Source organism: Lonchura striata, chromosome 3, assembly GCF_050655825.1.
Source record: "Lonchura striata isolate lonStrDom1 chromosome 3, ASM5065582v1, whole genome shotgun sequence".
NCBI lineage: Eukaryota > Metazoa > Chordata > Aves > Passeriformes > Estrildidae > Lonchura > Lonchura striata.
In genome coordinates, this window is record NC_140705.1 from 107,545,419 (window position 1) to 107,563,007 (window position 17,589).

At 39.3% G+C, this 17,589-nt stretch overlaps 1 protein-coding gene across 2 annotated transcripts in view; it reads left to right on the plus strand.

Moving 5' to 3' along the window:
* SOCS5 (suppressor of cytokine signaling 5) overlaps positions 1-8,575 on the plus strand; it is a 33,756-nt gene extending 25,181 nt beyond the window's left edge. For both annotated transcript variants that reach the window (XM_021552404.3, XM_021552395.3), the window contains exon 3: positions 814-8,575. In XM_021552404.3, the coding sequence (XP_021408079.2) occupies positions 826-2,436 (1,611 nt within the window). In that variant the 5' untranslated portion in view covers positions 814-825 and the 3' untranslated portion in view covers positions 2,437-8,575. The remainder of the gene's footprint in view (positions 1-813) is intronic.
* Positions 8,576-17,589: the final 9,014 nt, after the last annotated feature.

A 17,589-nucleotide genomic window follows, 5' to 3' on the forward strand; every position in this document is an offset into this window, starting at 1 on the left:
AAGATAGAAAAGCTCCTTGGGCTCTTTCATTCTTTTATATCTTAAGTAATAAAGCCGACCATTGGTTGGTGGATTTTTTTTCAGCTGTTTCATATGGCTTACATTAATGTATCAGAGACTTTATAATTCTAAAATTGTCTTTTGGTGATTGTCTCATCTAATAAGGATGAATGCTTTTTTCCCCCCTAAATTTCTATTTTTGTCCTAATTCTTTTAATCTTACAAAGCTATGTCTTGGAATTTATGTGGTGTGCAGCTGGAGATTTTGTTTTACACGATGTATCTGGACATTTGCAGTGCATTTGTTGGATTTTACTAACAGCTCTGCTAGTTTGGAGTGACTTGAACAGGCCTTATTCAGGATTTGTTTTACTGCTTCTTATTGGAAGTTTATCAGAGAGTCATAACTAACAAATGACTTAAAAATTCTTTCTTAAATGAAGAATTTATAGACTATGTATTTCCTATTCATCAAATACAACTATGCAGACCTACCTGCATGCCTACAGAAAAATAGGAGGGCCTACTTGTAAATGAAATGTTTCTCATTTCCTAAACACTTCTTTGTGGTGATTTTTCTAAACACTCATTTAGAAAATATTCAAAAATAGGGATATTTTTCTAAATGTCAAAATGGTGTGATGCATCTTGCTTCCACATAATCCTACAAAGACTAGGGCACTTATTTTAAAATGTATTGCATTCAGTTAATAGTAGTCATCTAGGGTGTGTAACTTAATTGAGAACTGAAGATATATCCTCCTGTTTTACAACTATATTTTTATTTTACTATTTCTTCTCCTCTTGTTTTAGATAACATAATCCATGGATAAAGTGGGAAAGATGTGGAACAATTTCAAATACAGATGCCAGAATCTCTTTAGTCATGAGGGTGGAAGCCAAAATGAGAGTATAGTTGTGAACTCCAATAATTGCTCATCTGGTAAAGAGAAAGCCATCCAGATAACTGACTTGACTCAACAACAGCCCAGCAGCCCTTTGAGAGAAGACATTGCTTTGCAATTAGGCTTAAGTCCTTCAAAGAATTCAGCAAGGCGGAACCAAAACTGTGTCACAGAAATTCCTCAGATTGTTGAAATAAGCATTGAGAAAGAGAATGACTCATGTGTCACTACAGGAGCCAGGCTTGCTCGAAGGGACTCTTATTCTCGGCATGCTCCTTGGGGTGGGAAGAAGAAGCATTCCTGCTCTACCAAAACACAGAGCTCCTTGGATACTGAAAAAAGGTTTGGTAGAACACGAAGTGGTTTGCAGAGGAGGGAGAGAAGGTACGGGGTGAGCTCAGTCCATGACATGGACACAGTATCCAGCAGGACAGTAGGCAGCCGTTCTCTGCGACAGCGTCTCCAAGACACTGTTGGGCTGTGTTTTCCCATGAGAACTTATAGCAAACAGTCCAAACCTCTGTTTTCTAACAAAAGAAAGATCCATCTCTCTGAACTAATGCTTGAGAAATGCCCTTTTCCTGCAGGCTCAGATCTGGCCCAGAAGTGGCATCTGATTAAACAACACACAGCACCTGTGAGCCCTCATTCAACTTTCTTTGACACATTTGATCCTTCCTTGGTTTCCACAGAAGATGAAGAAGACCGGCTCAGAGAGAGACGTAGGCTTAGTATTGAAGAAGGGGTTGATCCCCCTCCCAATGCCCAAATACACACTTTTGAAGCTACAGCACAGGTAAATCCATTGTATAAACTGGGACCAAAGTTAGCCCCCGGGATGACTGAGCTGACCGGGGACAAAACCATAACACCTCCAGGGAACTGTGACTCCGAAGAGGACACGACAACGCTTTGCCTGCAGTCGCGCCGGCAGAAGCAGCGTCAGATGTCAGGAGAGAGCCATGGCCATATCAGCAGGCAGGGGGCTTGGAAAGTGCATACTCAGATCGATTACATCCACTGCCTCGTGCCAGACTTGCTCCAGATCACAGGTAACCCGTGTTACTGGGGCGTCATGGACCGCTACGAAGCAGAAGCACTTCTGGAGGGTAAACCCGAAGGCACTTTTTTGCTCAGGGATTCTGCGCAGGAGGACTACCTCTTCTCGGTGAGCTTCCGCCGCTACAACCGCTCCCTGCACGCACGCATCGAGCAGTGGAACCACAACTTCAGCTTTGATGCCCACGACCCCTGTGTGTTCCACTCGTCAACCGTTACGGGGCTTCTGGAACACTACAAAGACCCCAGCTCTTGCATGTTCTTTGAGCCATTGCTTACTGTATCTCTGAACAGGACCTTCCCCTTTAGTCTGCAGTATATCTGCCGGGCAGTAATCTGCAGGTGCACTACGTACGATGGAATTGATGACCTTCCTCTACCCTCAATGTTGCAAGACTTTCTAAAGGAGTATCACTATAAACAAAAAGTCAGGGTGCGATGGCTGGAGCGGGAACCTATAAAAACAAAGTAAATGGAAAACAAAATAAGCTTCTGGAACATGCTTTTTTTTTTTTTTTTTGTGTATTACAGTTTAACTGCAGCAAGCGCACCGATGACGTCTTGCTTTTCTGCAATACCCTATTTAAGCTGAGTGTTAGTATCCTGTCAGATGCTGCCTGCTGTTAATCAAACTAAGTTGTGATGCCTCTTGGAAACAATAAGCAGACACAATTCTGCACGTTTTTCATTAAGGCCTAATGAAATATTTTTGCTAATTTCTAAATATTCTTTTCCCTTTTATAGCTGTAGTAATTGGATGAAGAAACTATGAGGCATTTCCCATGGGGCATTCATGTAATGCTGTTAAAGAAAGGCTTTATTGGAGGGGCATTTTTGCTAATATTTGAAGTATTTTTTTTTAATTCTCTTCTTCAAAACTTTCTTCAACTCAAAGTAATAATTTAGCTCACAAACATGTTTCCAAATACTAGTGAATATTTTCTTGTAATGAAGAGCAGTTCATTAGAAGCGGTCCATTAAGAGTTAATGGTGCTTTGATGCTAACAGATGAATCATGCTTTTCACAGTGTATAAGGTTTCCTAATCATTAAGACTTGAATATGCCTGCTCAGTACTGTAATTCTGTTACAAACACTTGGAGATTTAAGTGGCATTGTTAGCAAATGTAATGCTGTCTCAGACAGTTAAAAATACCTTCCAGTGTGAATTGCTGCTTCTGTGTCAGGACACAGAATTAGATTATTGCTGTGCAACAGAAGGTTGTGGGTTTTTTCCAAAACAGATTTTGGTGGCCTGACTGCTAGTAACTTACAATGGAAGGTAATAATGACAGGAAAAAATGCTTAATTATTTAAAGTCGTCTGATATTTTTATGGAGAACATGTCAAGTAGATGAATTATTATAATCAGAGTACAAAATCTGACATATCTGAAGCAAATGTCAGGTTTCAAAGGTACTGGTACACTTTATTTGTAAATATCTTTCCATCTGCGCTTTTAAAAATGTTTTAACGTAATATGCACTGATGATAGTTTCAACAGATGACTTAGAAACAAGATTCTAACTTCTGTTTGCTTATTTACACGGAGATGGAACTTAAAAGTAGTTCTATCTTAGATATTTTGCACTAAAATTTTGTTGGAATGCCCTGACCCCTGTTTAATGTTTTGTACCAATTCTGAGTGCTCCCTAGTTTCTTTACCAGCTGCTACAGTATTTTATTTCTTACTTCTCTATGGCAGTGACCTGTGCGAGGTAGGAAACATTTTGGCTGCAAGTACAATAAACGTTATTCTTGTATGCTACACTAACCCTTCTATTGATGTATTTTTCTGCTTGCTGTGCCTTGTTCTGGCTTTTTGTGCTAATAAAGTACAGTATGTTCAGTGTTATACTTGTATATCTGCTCTGTTTTTATATATTCACGTAACTTGTAGCAGTTAAATGAATTTTTAATAGGCTTTTCTTAGTATTTAGGATAGGTAATGCACAAGTACTGTGCAGTTGAGTATTAGTTGGTCAGCACACCTTATTCCTGGTTTTTGTTAAAGCAACTTGACAGTGTACACCATTGAATAACGTTTCTGTAGTCACTGCAAGGTAGTGGACTTGTCTGCAGGCATAGAGCATTTTACAGGTTTTTGTAATGGAAAGGATAAATGTTAAGCAAAAAGTATTCTAAAACATTATTGATTCCCTGTAATGGTTGCTGAAGGTGTTTCAGCTTGTTGTATAGGTAACTGCTAAGGTTAATATTTTGATACTCCCCACTGAGGAATACTTATTCCTGTAAATTGACAGTACAGCAGTGGCATTTGATCACTTTTACGCTATTTTGATAAATAGATGTACACACAAGTTGGCCAAATGTCCTGTTTTTACCAAAGAATACTGTCAATTTATGTTGGGGTATTTTTTTAGTTAAAAAAAAAAATAAACTCAAGAGTGGAGAGGTGCAATTTTTGTTCTATCAAATATTTATCCCAAGCTATGATAAACCAAAGTATTTGACAACTTCATCTGAACCTAAGTAATGTATACGTTTATGTTGTAGAGCCTAAAGTTCTACAATGGTGTTGTCATTATTCCTGAACTCACAATGCACCTGAAGAGGAGGGATTTAAATAATTTTGTAATGACTGGAACAGCACTACATAAAAGCTTGTACTGCGAGGGGTTAATCTGAAGCACCCAGAAAGCACTTTAAAACATGTGTTTATATGCTTGTGGAAAGTTTGTGATCCCGTTATGCATTCTTTGTAGTACCTTATCTTCTTTCATGTGTTAAAAGACTTCAACTGTTAAAATGGAACTTTGTTTAGAATATGTAAATACTAAGTTTATGTAATTATGTGTATAACTGTGCTCTTGGTCTCTTAAGTTTTGAATTGTGTACGTGTCATTGAATATGCAACTCTTGGTTTAAAATCTACTCTAAGCATAAAAAGAGGAAAAAGTCACCAGCATGAAATTGCACCTAAGTGTACCTTCACTGTGTCGTTGTCACTGTTCCCTCAGTCAGATCTGAATGCCAGATGAGTTTACTTAAATTCTTGCTTTCAATATTAGTGTCATACAGTCAGCCTGCAGCCAAGCTTTGTCCCAGTATAGGGACCTGTTTTTCATTTACACTCGTTGCAGTTGCTTATCATGAACTAGCTGTGACATTGTCAGTGTGGTCAGGAATACACATTCATCTAATTTTCAATCATGTGGTGAAATCTTTGGGAAAAAAAAAACAATAAAACCCCCAAACCCTTCTCTCAGAAAGTTTGCTCTTGCATTTGTATAAATCATCTTTATGGAGAGATTTGCTCCCCTAAAACACAAGAAAGGAACGATCTATTTCTCTACAATTTTTTTAAAGCTCTGCTTCACTGAAATATACAGAATAATTTGCTAGTGTGGTTATGCTGAAATGAATCGCTTTTTAAATTTTGGTGGACTTGAGTGTTGACTATTCCAGTTACAGTGTATTGCTTAATGAATACATTTTCAGTTCTAAAGGCATTAAAATGCTAGTAGGTGGAGAATGCAACTAGTTGATTTCTCATTTGTGTTTCTCATTCTGGTTTCATTTAGAAAACCTTAAACTTCTTAAGAAGGTGTACAAACTACAGCTTTTTTTTTTTTTTAATTTAACAGTAGGATTCAATGTAAAAAGGTACACTTGTATTATTCCAGTCTAATTTGGTTACATGACAGATGAGTTTCTGAGCCTCAATCTTGTCAAATGTTTTTTTTGAAGTGATTCTTGTTTCAGCAAAAAGAGCTATAGAAAGTGCTTACTCTGTAGGAAGGTTTAGTGAGGAATCTTACTAAAGGTATTTTATGTCCCTGTGGAATTGGAGAAAGGAAAATATACTACATTTTGAGTATCCAGGAAGGGTTTATGAGTTTAGGATCTCTTAGCAGTTTTATCAGGTCTATGGTGTTTATCAGTTTTAAATGCATAACTCTTGAAAATACTTGTAAGGCAAGTACACTTGTCCAGATAATTTACTTGTCAGAATGGAACTTGTGAAGAAAATAAGTTACTAATTAATGTTTAGTGTTTATGTACTTTTATTTGCATGTGAAGACTTGCTGCTTACAAAATGATAGTTCTTAAATCAGAAGTATAGAGTTGTGAAAAGATATGTCTGTTTATCTGTAGTGTTTGACAATGTGAAGTCAGACCTTACAGCTGTCATTCATCCTTAAGTCCATATTTATCTTTGAGTTTCGGCACTACTTAGAAACAAGCAAAGGTTCTGAATTTCTGTAGTAAAAAACCTGTTTGCTCCAGTTTCCATGTGAAAGCCAAAATATTTGCAGAATGCTTTAAAGCTTTTCTCTGCTGCAGAATTGCATGTAAGACAGAAGTTGTCATTGTCAGAAGTTGCTGAGTGCCAGAGAGAAATATCTGCAGGCATCATGGTTATTTTTTTTTCCAAAGTTGTCTTGAAAGACAGCATTTAATGGAAAAATATGAACTGAATCTTAGTTGATTCTTTTCTAGAATAGTGTTTCTCCACTTCAGACATTTAAAATTCACATTTAAAATTATGAAAGCACTTTTTGAGCCTCATTTTCTGAAAGTTTTGTTGTGAAGTGAGCACGTATGTGCCAAACCTTAGTTTGCAGGTATCTGGCACATGTATATTTATATGTTAATAAGATGCCTCCAAGCATGTTTACATTCATGGTCTTTTTTGAAGCTACTGAAGTACACGAATATGGTAAGCATTAATATATTGGAATTCTCAAAATTCTGTCTGTTTTCTATCTGTGTATGGCATGCTTTGCAATTAAGAGGGCTATTTTATTTGCATCTTCACCTGCACTTATATATTATGACCAGTTGATTGGTGTGTTTTTTCTTGCTGTTGTCACACTTACCTAAACAGTTGTCTCTGGACTGTGACCAAAGGAGATTTTTCATACCTGTTTATTTTTAAATAGAAATCAAATCAGTTGGCTTTTAAAGGATTAATTCCTATGGAGTGTGGTGTAACACTGCTAATTACTCTTTTCCTTTTTGCAGTATTGATGTACAGAGAATCATTTAGCTTGACCATGAGTTGTATCTGTTGAATGTAGTTGACTTTAAATGTCTGATTTTTAAGCAATTTTTTAAAATTGAAAATGCTCCTGATGAGGACTCTGAAAAGAAAAAAGATTTGATGTTTTTATGTCAAAATACATAAAGTGAGTGTTTTGCAATGAGATAAGAATCTTTTGAAGATGCTTTTTAGACGTTTTCCTCTGTCACTGTCTTAAATCAAGACTCTTTAAAAAGGAAAAATCAAAACCCAAACAGTCTCTTGATGACTTAAACCTTACAATCTTTTGAAAACTGAAAGGAAATCTGGTGCTTTTACTTAATTTGCTTGCATATTGTCAGACTGATTTAAGAATAGTTGTTTCAAGAAGCAAATTAAATCTGTTATTTCAATGAAGCATTGCTATTTGTGATTTTATAAAATATTCCATCTCCAAAAATTGTCTAGCAACAGGATGTTGACCTGCTACTGTATTTGTTGTTATCAGGGTAACTACTGTATGTACGGTTTTCGAGCTGAGTAAGTGTTCACTTTGTAAATTTGCATTAAGGCTACAGCTGTTACCAGCGAGGTTCCCTAGGGCCAGCACAATGAGTTTATGAGCTGAAGCTCCTGGTGCTTGACCCCTTTTTGTCTACAGTAGTAAAAAAAGTGTGTATGTCTGCGCAATACAGCTCGTGTTACAAATTTCCATGTTAAGCACACAGCTATGCTGACAAGCAGAAACATATCTGAACATGCTTGTCTGGAGTAAAGCAACCTCTCTGACTTCTCAGCAGGAGCTGTAACTTGGTGGCACGTTGGCAAAGAGGAAGCAGAAATGGGTTTTGCTCTTCCCCGAGCAGCTGTTAAACTGAACACAGTGTGTGCTTCCTGTGCAGTAGGGTATCTGAACTCCTTAGAGCCCTGAGAATTTTAATAGCATTCAGAAGATACAGAAGCAGTTGGCTGCTTTGCCACTTCTTGCTTTCGTACCTGTAGTTTTGCAAAAGCTTGAAGTGATGTATTTATTAAAATTGAATCTATGTAGTCACCAACTGTGTAAGCACTGCTTTGTAATATCTTTACGGAGATATCAAATTCCTACACAATTATATTTAAACTGTTTGGGGAAAATGAATAATGACACTGTGGGCACAAATTAATTCAGATTGCACTATAAACTTTCTTACCAGAAGCCTTCATTCTTACAAAGAACTATGCGATCCCTACACAGAAACTGTAGCTTTGGTGGTGCGCTCTTTGGTAGATGTCCAAAAAAGCGGCATCCAGACGGTCCCTGGACCTTTTCTGACATTCCAGTTGAAGGGGCCTGGCAGGCCCACGGGGCACTCGAGGAGTTGGCTGGCAAGCACGCCATGCCGAGCGTCACCCGATGCCAGCACCTTGTATAACTCTGCTGGTTTAGGTCTCCCCCAGCTTAGATGTTTTTTAACTCACTGCAGCTTAAATGTTTCTCCACCCTGCCTAATTTGTCTTTGTTATTTGGTTGCCAAAATGTCTTGCATCTTGATAGAGTAAGAAAATAATGTGATTTATGGCTACCCAACCAGTGTAATAAGTAATAGACGGCTCTGTTTTAATAAACGGGGTATAAACTGCCATATTGTTTTCTTTTTATATTTGTTTGGGAGCAAAAAGTTGTGGGTTTAATGAGTTTATTTTAAGTCCATGCTGTAAATGCATAGTTTTACAAATACTTAGTTGCACATGTCAAGAACAATAAGTAATCAGTAACTGATGTTAGAGTTCTTTTCTGTTTCATCTAAAATACTTGAGTGAAGAGATACACGTTGTCTTCAGAAGTTTTATCAGTCTCTGAAATTCATCAATTAGTTTAGCAAGTTTTCACTTAAATCTCTTAAAGTGTTTGTCTCTCCAGCTGTGGGCTGGACATGTTTTTTGTGACATGAACGTGTCTTCTAGAGCACAATCCCCGTGAGCACACACTCAGAAACAGATGTAGATGTCATCCTGTAAACTGAGAGTGTTTCTCCTCTGTGCCTGATGGGAGCTGCTCTGAGAGCAAATTAGTGCAAACCCTATAGCTAATTATGAAAACTGAGCAAAATGCTGCTGGTGAGCAGTTATAGCTGGGCACAGCAACAACCATGTGACAAGCTGAAGAAGTGTCGTGGGCTGCTCTGTGGAACTATTTTGGGCTTCTTAATTTGTTAATTATATATTTTTCTAGACCACTTCTCCTAAAAATACATTCAGTCTAGGCTTCATTGGAGTATTTATAGCTCATCACTGGTGAACTAATAGAAAACTGAAACCTTGAAAGCAAACCATGTGTTTTTGGCTGTTTTATATAAAGATTGCCGTTGTAGTTTTAGCTTCATTGGTACATGGAGAAGCCTATGTGTCTTAAAGTCACCTGAATAAATCCATAATTGATTAAGAAATGAAAGTTATGGAAATTGATTTGTCTGTTGTAGTGGTGGTTTTGAAATATTAATCTCAAATTCTGTAAAACTTATGGCAGATACCTAATATTATATTTTTTATGCATTTAGCTAAGGAAAATACAGGCACAGTAATATTTCAAAAAGGTTTCAAAACACCAGGTATTCTGAAGCTAAAGTTCCTAAAATCAGCATCTTCTGTGTCACTTTCCTAGGGAAGGGAATTACAGGAGTCTCTTAGAAAGCTGTTGTGTTGTCACTTTGCAGGTATCTAGAAAAGAACATGTCATTGTATAGAATAGATGCAGGAGAGGCCCTGCAAAGAAATTGTCTGTTACACTAGCACAAGTTGTGCACAGCAGAATCAGTTCCTATAGGGTTTTTCTTGGGCTTCTAAGTGTCCAGTAAGCATTTCTTTACCTAGATTGAATGGAAGAGTTCTAAGCACAGTAGAGATTGCTGAAGTGACATTGCTGCCACTGAACACAGAGGACCTGGACAAACTAATCCATAGGAAAGGTTTGTATTGTAACTTCACCTCTGAAGCAGCTGGTGGTGTGAGGAGCATTAGTGTGGTTTCACATCTGAGCTTTCCAACATCTGATAGCCTGGGTGTGGATGAAATAATGTTGGCATGGCCTGCTTGGAAGATGGTTTTCACTTCACACTCCCATCAGATGTCCTGGGGTATCTGGGAAGTCAAAGTTGTAAACCTTCAGTGAGGGTTTTGCAGCTTCTAAAAAGTTACCAAATGAATAAAAACTGGTATTTACAAGGTCTTTGATCTTCAGAATAGCATTAGTTGTATCTCTCATATATTAGTTTAGTAGGAATATGTAAATTCATCTTGATTTCAAGAGTGGGACAAAGACTTCACAAGACCACAAAGAGCTGCTTGGAATCTGGCTGGACGTGGGGCAAGTGGGATGTGTTGCTGCTCAGGTTTCCCCTTCGTGGAAGAAGGATGATGATACTTGATTCATCTGTAAAACAGTTTGTGCTGTAGTGAGGAGCATCACGTGTGTGACACTCTCCCTTCAGCGAGCGGTAGAGCTGAGGTAGGTGTGTGTAGCTGCACTTCAGTGTTTGTGCTCAGGGTTGTCTGACATGTATTTATGTGGTGTGGCACTGAGTGCCAAATGCCCTTTATGGCCTAACCCAGTCTTTGTTAAGCCATACTTTGGGTTTTCCCACATAAAGTGGCATTTGCTCCTTAGAAGCTCCGTTGTGGAGACACTGGCTTTTGCCTCCTCACTTTTGTAATTTTATTTTTTGTGTCTGATTTGATAAGGCTGATAAACCTGCAAGCAGTGTGTGAGGAGAATTTCCTGGCATGAGCCGAGGGATTGCTGAGATTGTTATCATTCTGTACTACAGAAGCACCCTGTTTTATTTATACATCGTTTGTCTTCAGTTTCATTATGTGCCAAGAGGAAAAAAGACAGACTTTCCCTTCAAGTGAATAACCATTCATACTACGGGCATGCAGACACCTTGGTATTTCAGCTAAATCCTCTTCTGCCCTAGAAGTGCTTGTGATAATGCTCTCTTTCCCTCCACCCCCAGCCTTGGCACACGCTGTGTGTTGGAGAACGCTTTCATCCTTGTTCTTCTAAATGTCCATTTGAGCCTGAGCTATCCAGCTTTTCTTTTAAACTGCAGGTTTGCTTTCCTGATGTTGTGGGCATGGCTTTGCATGAAGGCCATGGGTAAACTGTTCCAGATGTGGTGGAGTCAATGCTGACCATCAGATGAGTCCTGCCAGTGTTTATGCTGTTCAGGAAAAAGCCAGTGGGAAACATTCTGTGTGGAGGGTTTTAACTCAGGTGTTTGCAAGAAACAGCAACAACTTCAGCCTTTTTGTTTTTTCCCCCTAAATGATTTTAGCTGCATCTTGATTCCATACTTAAAGGAGCCTTAATCTATATTCTGGGTCACCTCAACTAGATTTTTGTTTTGCTTGTTTGTTTTGTTATATTGGAAGGTATAGGAAAAGCAGGGGAAAAGTGCTTGTAAATAGTTCCAGCACAAACTTTGAAAGAGCTATTTCCAAGACTTGTATCTGTGTCACTTTAAGACCTCCTTAAATTCTCAGGTGTCTGGTATCTCTGGCTGGAATTTAAGACTGGCCCTGGCTCCAGAGATACGGTTGCCTAGAGAGGTCGAGCACCGCCCTGAAGCACTACTTGGCTGCAGCCCTTGGTGGATGCCTTGGAAGTCACTTTCCAGCAGGTCATCACTTGCTGGATGCACTCTGTGCTTCACAGGCACTGGTGCCCTCCAGAGCTTGCCCTGAGTCGTGTTCTGGCAGTTTTAAGTTCTTCACAAATGTTCCATTTCTAATCCTTATGCTTCTCCCAGGACCAGTGCTACCTCATGAAGCAGCCTAAGATGGTCTGAGGCTCTGAATGTGGCTCAGTTTTCCTTTGCTTCCCTGGGGACACCTATTGTAGGTGGAAAGAGAAGGGGTTAGGCACAAGAGTTGATTCCCATTTCAGACTGGGCAGAGAATGGATCTAGTGGCCAACCTTGTTTCCATGCCCTGTATTTAGAGAGCTTTTACTACCCTCCTTTACAGAAGTCTTGGGGTGACAGGAGAGAATCTGACCTGGCTCTTGCCTGAGTAATCCTACAGACCAAATCCCTCCATCCTAATAGGGCCAGTTCTGGCATCCCCTTCCGCATGTACAGGATAAGAGATTGTGCCCATCTGCCTTGGTTAATAGACCTGGGCTCTCCTCAGGCTGCCTTTTCCTGGAGTACAGAGATAATGTCTGTACCTGTATGATGAGCAATTTGCACTCAGCAGTGAGCTGTCTTCAGCTTTGTGTAAAGAGAATTTCTGCAGTATAATTGCCCCCCTCAAGTTGTTTCAAAAGGCTCCTCTTGTTTTCCTCAGAATTTCTGCAGTATAATTGCCCCCCTCAGGTTGTTTCAAAAGGCTCCTCTTGGTTTCCTCAAAACACTGTCTAGTCTTACTATGTCCATTTTAACTTGACTCAGTAATAGCTTATAATTTGTTGTGGTACAGCAAGTTTTGCCAAAAATAACTAAGCAATTAACTAATCAGTAACAATCAAGTAGACACCGATCAGCACTGTGCTTCAGAGTTGCTCACAGTCTTTTAAATCAGCATCTCCACTCAAAGCTCTATTCATTGCCCTTAGTCATACAGTCCTCAGTGTTAAATCATGACTTTGCTTTTCTGTTGGGAGATACCCTAATTAACAGCAGCAATGAATGCTTAAGCCAAGTAATTAGATTCTCTCCTTCAAGTTTAGTCATCACTTCTCTGCAGGGACATGTTCTTCCCTTTCTTTCTGGCATACTGTTTAATGTCTGAGCTTCTTAGTGAAAAGTTTGTGGCCATCTTTGCTGCTCAAACACTATTTTTCTCCTCCATCCTGCAATGGTTAGAAGCCTTATGGATTTAGAAACATCACCTTTCATTCTCTTTCAATTTTCATTTCTATATGTTATTTTAAAACCTCTTTCCTTAGCAAGTATTTAAATTGGATTAGACATTTGTGAAGATCAGATGGCTGAGCCCATAGCAACCATTCTGCTGGGTGTCAAATTGATGACAAGGGTGAGCAATGCATGCCCTTCTAGCTGGCCCTCCCTGCACTGCTTCTCTCTTGACAAAACTGCCTTTTGCACTTGCTTTACTGTTTTATCTGAGTTTGGTTTGTGCTAATTACAGTTTTCCCCAAAACTATACCATATCTGAATCATCTCATCTCATCTTATCTTGGAGATTGAGGAACCTTTTGGTTTTCTATTTGAACAGCGTGAAAACTTTTGGGACCACCTTCCTCAGTGTAAGTCCAGGTCTCAGCTCTTTTATCTAAAGGTTGTGGAACCAAAGAGCTGGTTGTGACACCACCTGTAATGCAAGTGAGAAGGTGAAAATGTTAAATGTGGTTAAAATGCCACTCAGCAAAGCTTGGACTACTCTGGTGAACTGGGTAATGAAAGCAGCTACCTAGAAGTGTGGTTGCATCTTTACTAAGGAGTGTGCTGATGGGAGGGCTTCCAGGAATGTGAGCTTTCAGCAGAGCACTGCCCTGCTCCCCTCTCTCCAAGGGACTGCAAAACACTGCACGTCATCATTTATTCAGATTTCAGGGATAGCAGGGTTTTCTACCAAGTGGAGAGTCTGTGGGAATGGATTTTGCTCCTGTAAAAATGACATTGTGACCTCTTGTGTAGTGAATATGCGCTTTAACAGACATATACTTTTTATGGTTAATTATCTGAAAAATTTCAAGCTTATTGAAATTGTACTTTGGGAGGATGTTTCTCTGTGCCAAGCCAATCTCTTTGCATGGATGAGGAAAAGATTGAAAGACTTTAGGAAAATGCCTTCACATAAAGGTTTTTGAGCTAATTAGTAAACATGCAAAAGAAGTTTAAAACTTTCTTACAGTATGTTTACATAGAGAATGACCTTCCAAGTTCTACAGCTTACTTAACTTGTGCATATGTATCTCTGTCATGTCCCAGAACTTACTGTGCAGTTGTTGGTCAGCATAGATGTTAGATGAAATTTAGAAGGTGTGCTTGGCATATGTGTGATGGGTTATAGAATCATAAAATAAGATTGAATTGGAAATGCTGAGTTGGAAATGACCTGTCAGGATCATTGCATTTCAGTTCCTGTTTAGGTCAACAGGTATTGGAACCCAGGTTAAAAATGACAGGGCTACAATTCCTCCTGTATGAAATCCAGACCTGGATCAGCATGTCACCTATAATTTTCTGTAGTTGAGCTTGTAGATCTAGAAATACAGAATTTGAAGCTGCAGGTTTTAATCATTTACGTGTTTTGTCTTGATTAAATTGGTTTATTCTGCAGTGATTAAATGCTGTTGTGTGAGATGAGAAATTAGTATGAGTTTAACAATGGGGACTTAAGGGAAAGCTGTGAGGGGCTGCTTTGATTTATTGTGAGAACTTGAGTAGGTAGACTCAGAAACAGTGGAGTGGGTTAGGCAGCACTGCCTGTGTGGTGGAGGGTTGGGAAGCATTCATGGAATACCTTGTGGAATGCACCCCCAGCCCTAGCTCCCCACTCAGCCAGCCTGTGAAAGTATTGCAGCTTTTGAGCTGTGCATTTGAATGTTGTTTGCATGGAAGCTGCAACATGGGGAAGGGTGGCCACAGATAGTGCAGGCTCACCTCTTTCCTCAAAACGTCCCACGGCGTGGCCCTGAGGCCACAGCTACTCTGCCAGACCCTCTCTGCAAGGCCAGGGTCTTCCAGGAACACAGCTGTGCTTTGTTCAGTGTTGGCATGAGGTCACTGCTCCAAAGAAGAGATTTCTTGTTGTATACTTGTGGAAAGAAATTTTAAGTCTCCTTTATTCCTTGCTTGCTGTTGGGCTGCCTGTGTGCTCAGCCTCTGGCACATCACCACGTCGAGTGCGGGCTGAGCCAGCTCGCCCTTTGTCCTCACCAGCCAGCCTGGTGTTCCCTGTTGCTCCCAGGTCTTCCATGCATATTTACAGTCAGACTATTTAGGATGAGACCCGTGGTCATCCTGGAGCATGCTTGCCAAAAGCAGTCCTACGTGGCCGTGGCAAAGCCTCACGTGCACCTCGTGCTGTGGCGATATTGAGATTTTTTCGGAAGGTTCAGCCTGCTGACTTCCAGCAAGGGAAACCAGCTGCAGAGACATCACAGGTAACTGTCCATTGCACAAATATCCCAATTTTTGGTGTATCAGGACATACCCCAAAGAGTTTTGATCACAATCCCAGCAATTGCTTGTGCAAGAGAAAGACTCTTCAGCTTCTCAGAGATTATAAAGATGGGCTGTGTGAACATGGAGCATGGTAATTCATTTACACGTGTTGTCACTTGAACAAGGTCCTGTTTGTCTCTGTGCCTTGTGTGTATAATTGTGATTAAAAAGGTAGACATATTTAAAAACTAACTTGGATTTCTCTGTGTGTGTTTTTTTGTTTGTTTGTTTGAAGCTGGCACAGAGACAAACTGTAAGTAATTCACTGCCTTTTCTTTCCTATCGTGATTGTTGAAATTTAATAGACCAGACCTGCTGTTCTGATGATGATGCTTGGTCATTGGGATTTTTGGGTGGTTTTGGGCTTGTTTTGTTTGTTTGTTTTTTTTTTTAATATTTGTTTTTAAATCTATTTAATTAAGATTTCTGTAGCATTTACTTTGCCTGAAACTTTTGACTTAATACATAGGAGAAAACCTGTGGAAATGGTTCTTTTAATATTACAAATTAATATACATTATTATGTTAGAGTTTTACACTGCAAACTGGGACATACACCCATTCCCATTCCTAATGGGACTACTCATTTTGGGATGGAATCTCCTATTTATACCAATTTATTATGAGAAACAGTAATGTCCGTTAATGACAACCCCTGAAAGGTCTATCATGTGTGAAGAGACACATTAAAAGAGTACTGTAGTGTTCTGAGCTACAGAACATAAAGAAAAGTCTATTAACCAAAGAATTTTTCTGTTATGAGATCTAGAGATAATGGCCAGAATAGGCATCATATTTGCATTAAATTTTGTTTGTGATAATGAAGGAAGTTGGACTGATCTAATGTTGCTTCTAAGTACAAAAATCTCCAATAGTGTGTTTTTCAAATTTGAGAGTTTTTTTAGAAAATAAAAGTTAAGAGGAATCCCTATTGTTTGCAGACTTTAAAAGTCTCTCCTGAAGCTAGAGAGAACTGAAAATAGTGAATTCATCACATAAAAATTATATTTGTCTCCAGGCTTAAATAATATATATATTTGTCTCCGTACCTTAAAGACCAGAATCTGGCTGATGAAACTAAAAGATACTCTTAGAGACTAGCTGAATGCTTTGAAGTAGAGTAGAAAATATTCTGCTAAATGTGGAGATAAGCAGAGATGCAGGGCTGGTGTAGCATTGTCATTGGCCTTCTTACAGTGTCTGTGTGAGCTAAATTCTGCCAACAGCTTTCTTCTGTTTTTCTGAATTCAGAGATAAATCCACAAACACCCAAGCTTCTTTGAGAAACTTTAACAGGCACTGGGGACTGCTGAATGGGTGCAGACTTTATTGCTCCAGCAAAGTCCACAACGCTCTAGGGAACTTGCTTCCCCTTGGTGCTTGGAACAAAAAGCTCCAGGTTTTCTTTGCTTGTTGGCTATATGATTCTAGCAGGGTAAAATCTGGACAAATTTGGTAGGATAAAAAGGCCCAGTTTGTACCTAACACCTTTTTGGATTGTTAGAAGAAGTGGTAAGCCCTCCAAAGAGATCATTTTGCTATCAGAGGATACTGGCAAGCATCATATACATACAACTGTTATTTCAGGCTGTTCCTCCTTGCCACACTCATTTTTAATGATTACTAAACCCCAAAATGTTGGGGTAGTTACCCACTAGACAAGGAAGACTGCAGCTTAGCTGGCCCAAGGACATCAGATTGCTCCTTGCTCTTAATCCTCTCCCTTGATACCTCCTCTGAAATGATAGTTTCATCTGATCCACAGAGTAGGTATGAGACATTTTTCTTCTCTGTGGTGTGTCTGCTGTAAGCCTCTGAGTGGTCATCCTGCTGTGAAGGTTTCATGCCAGCCCCATCCAAGGAGTTCCCAGATGCAAGTTGGGAAACAAGTCAAGCACAAGACTTTGCTTCACTGCTCTCATTGTCATGGGAGCCTTGAGCTGCAGTTGCTGTCAAAGGTTCTCTTCACTTGATTTAGGAATTTACTTCAATGGTTGTTTTTTTTTTTTTTATTCTTCCCAACTTCTGTGCATTAATTCTATTCTTTAGAAAACTGTAATTCTATCAGTAATTTTTGTTTCCCCCTTTAAATTAGAAAGGAAGAGAGAGGTGACATCAGGGCTTGCTGAATGGACATTTAGCATGGGTATGACCATACCACAGGTCCATAGCCTGCCCTGACAGTGAAGGTCTTAAAGTCAAATCTATAACACAAGTGATTCATGGCTGATGAATTTTATAGTACAGACTTTTAATATTGGAACTTAAATTTGTCAAAACCCATCATTTCCCTTTCAGTTGAACATGTACAGCTGTTGCAAACACTGCTGCATGCTGGTACCAAAAAAGACCACATTTTTCTTCTACAGTTTGAACGGGAAATAATTTGTGGTTTCTTAGATGCCACTTTGAAGCAGCAAGTTTTTATAGCTGGCTGAGTTTAATAACTGTAATTGTACATGCAG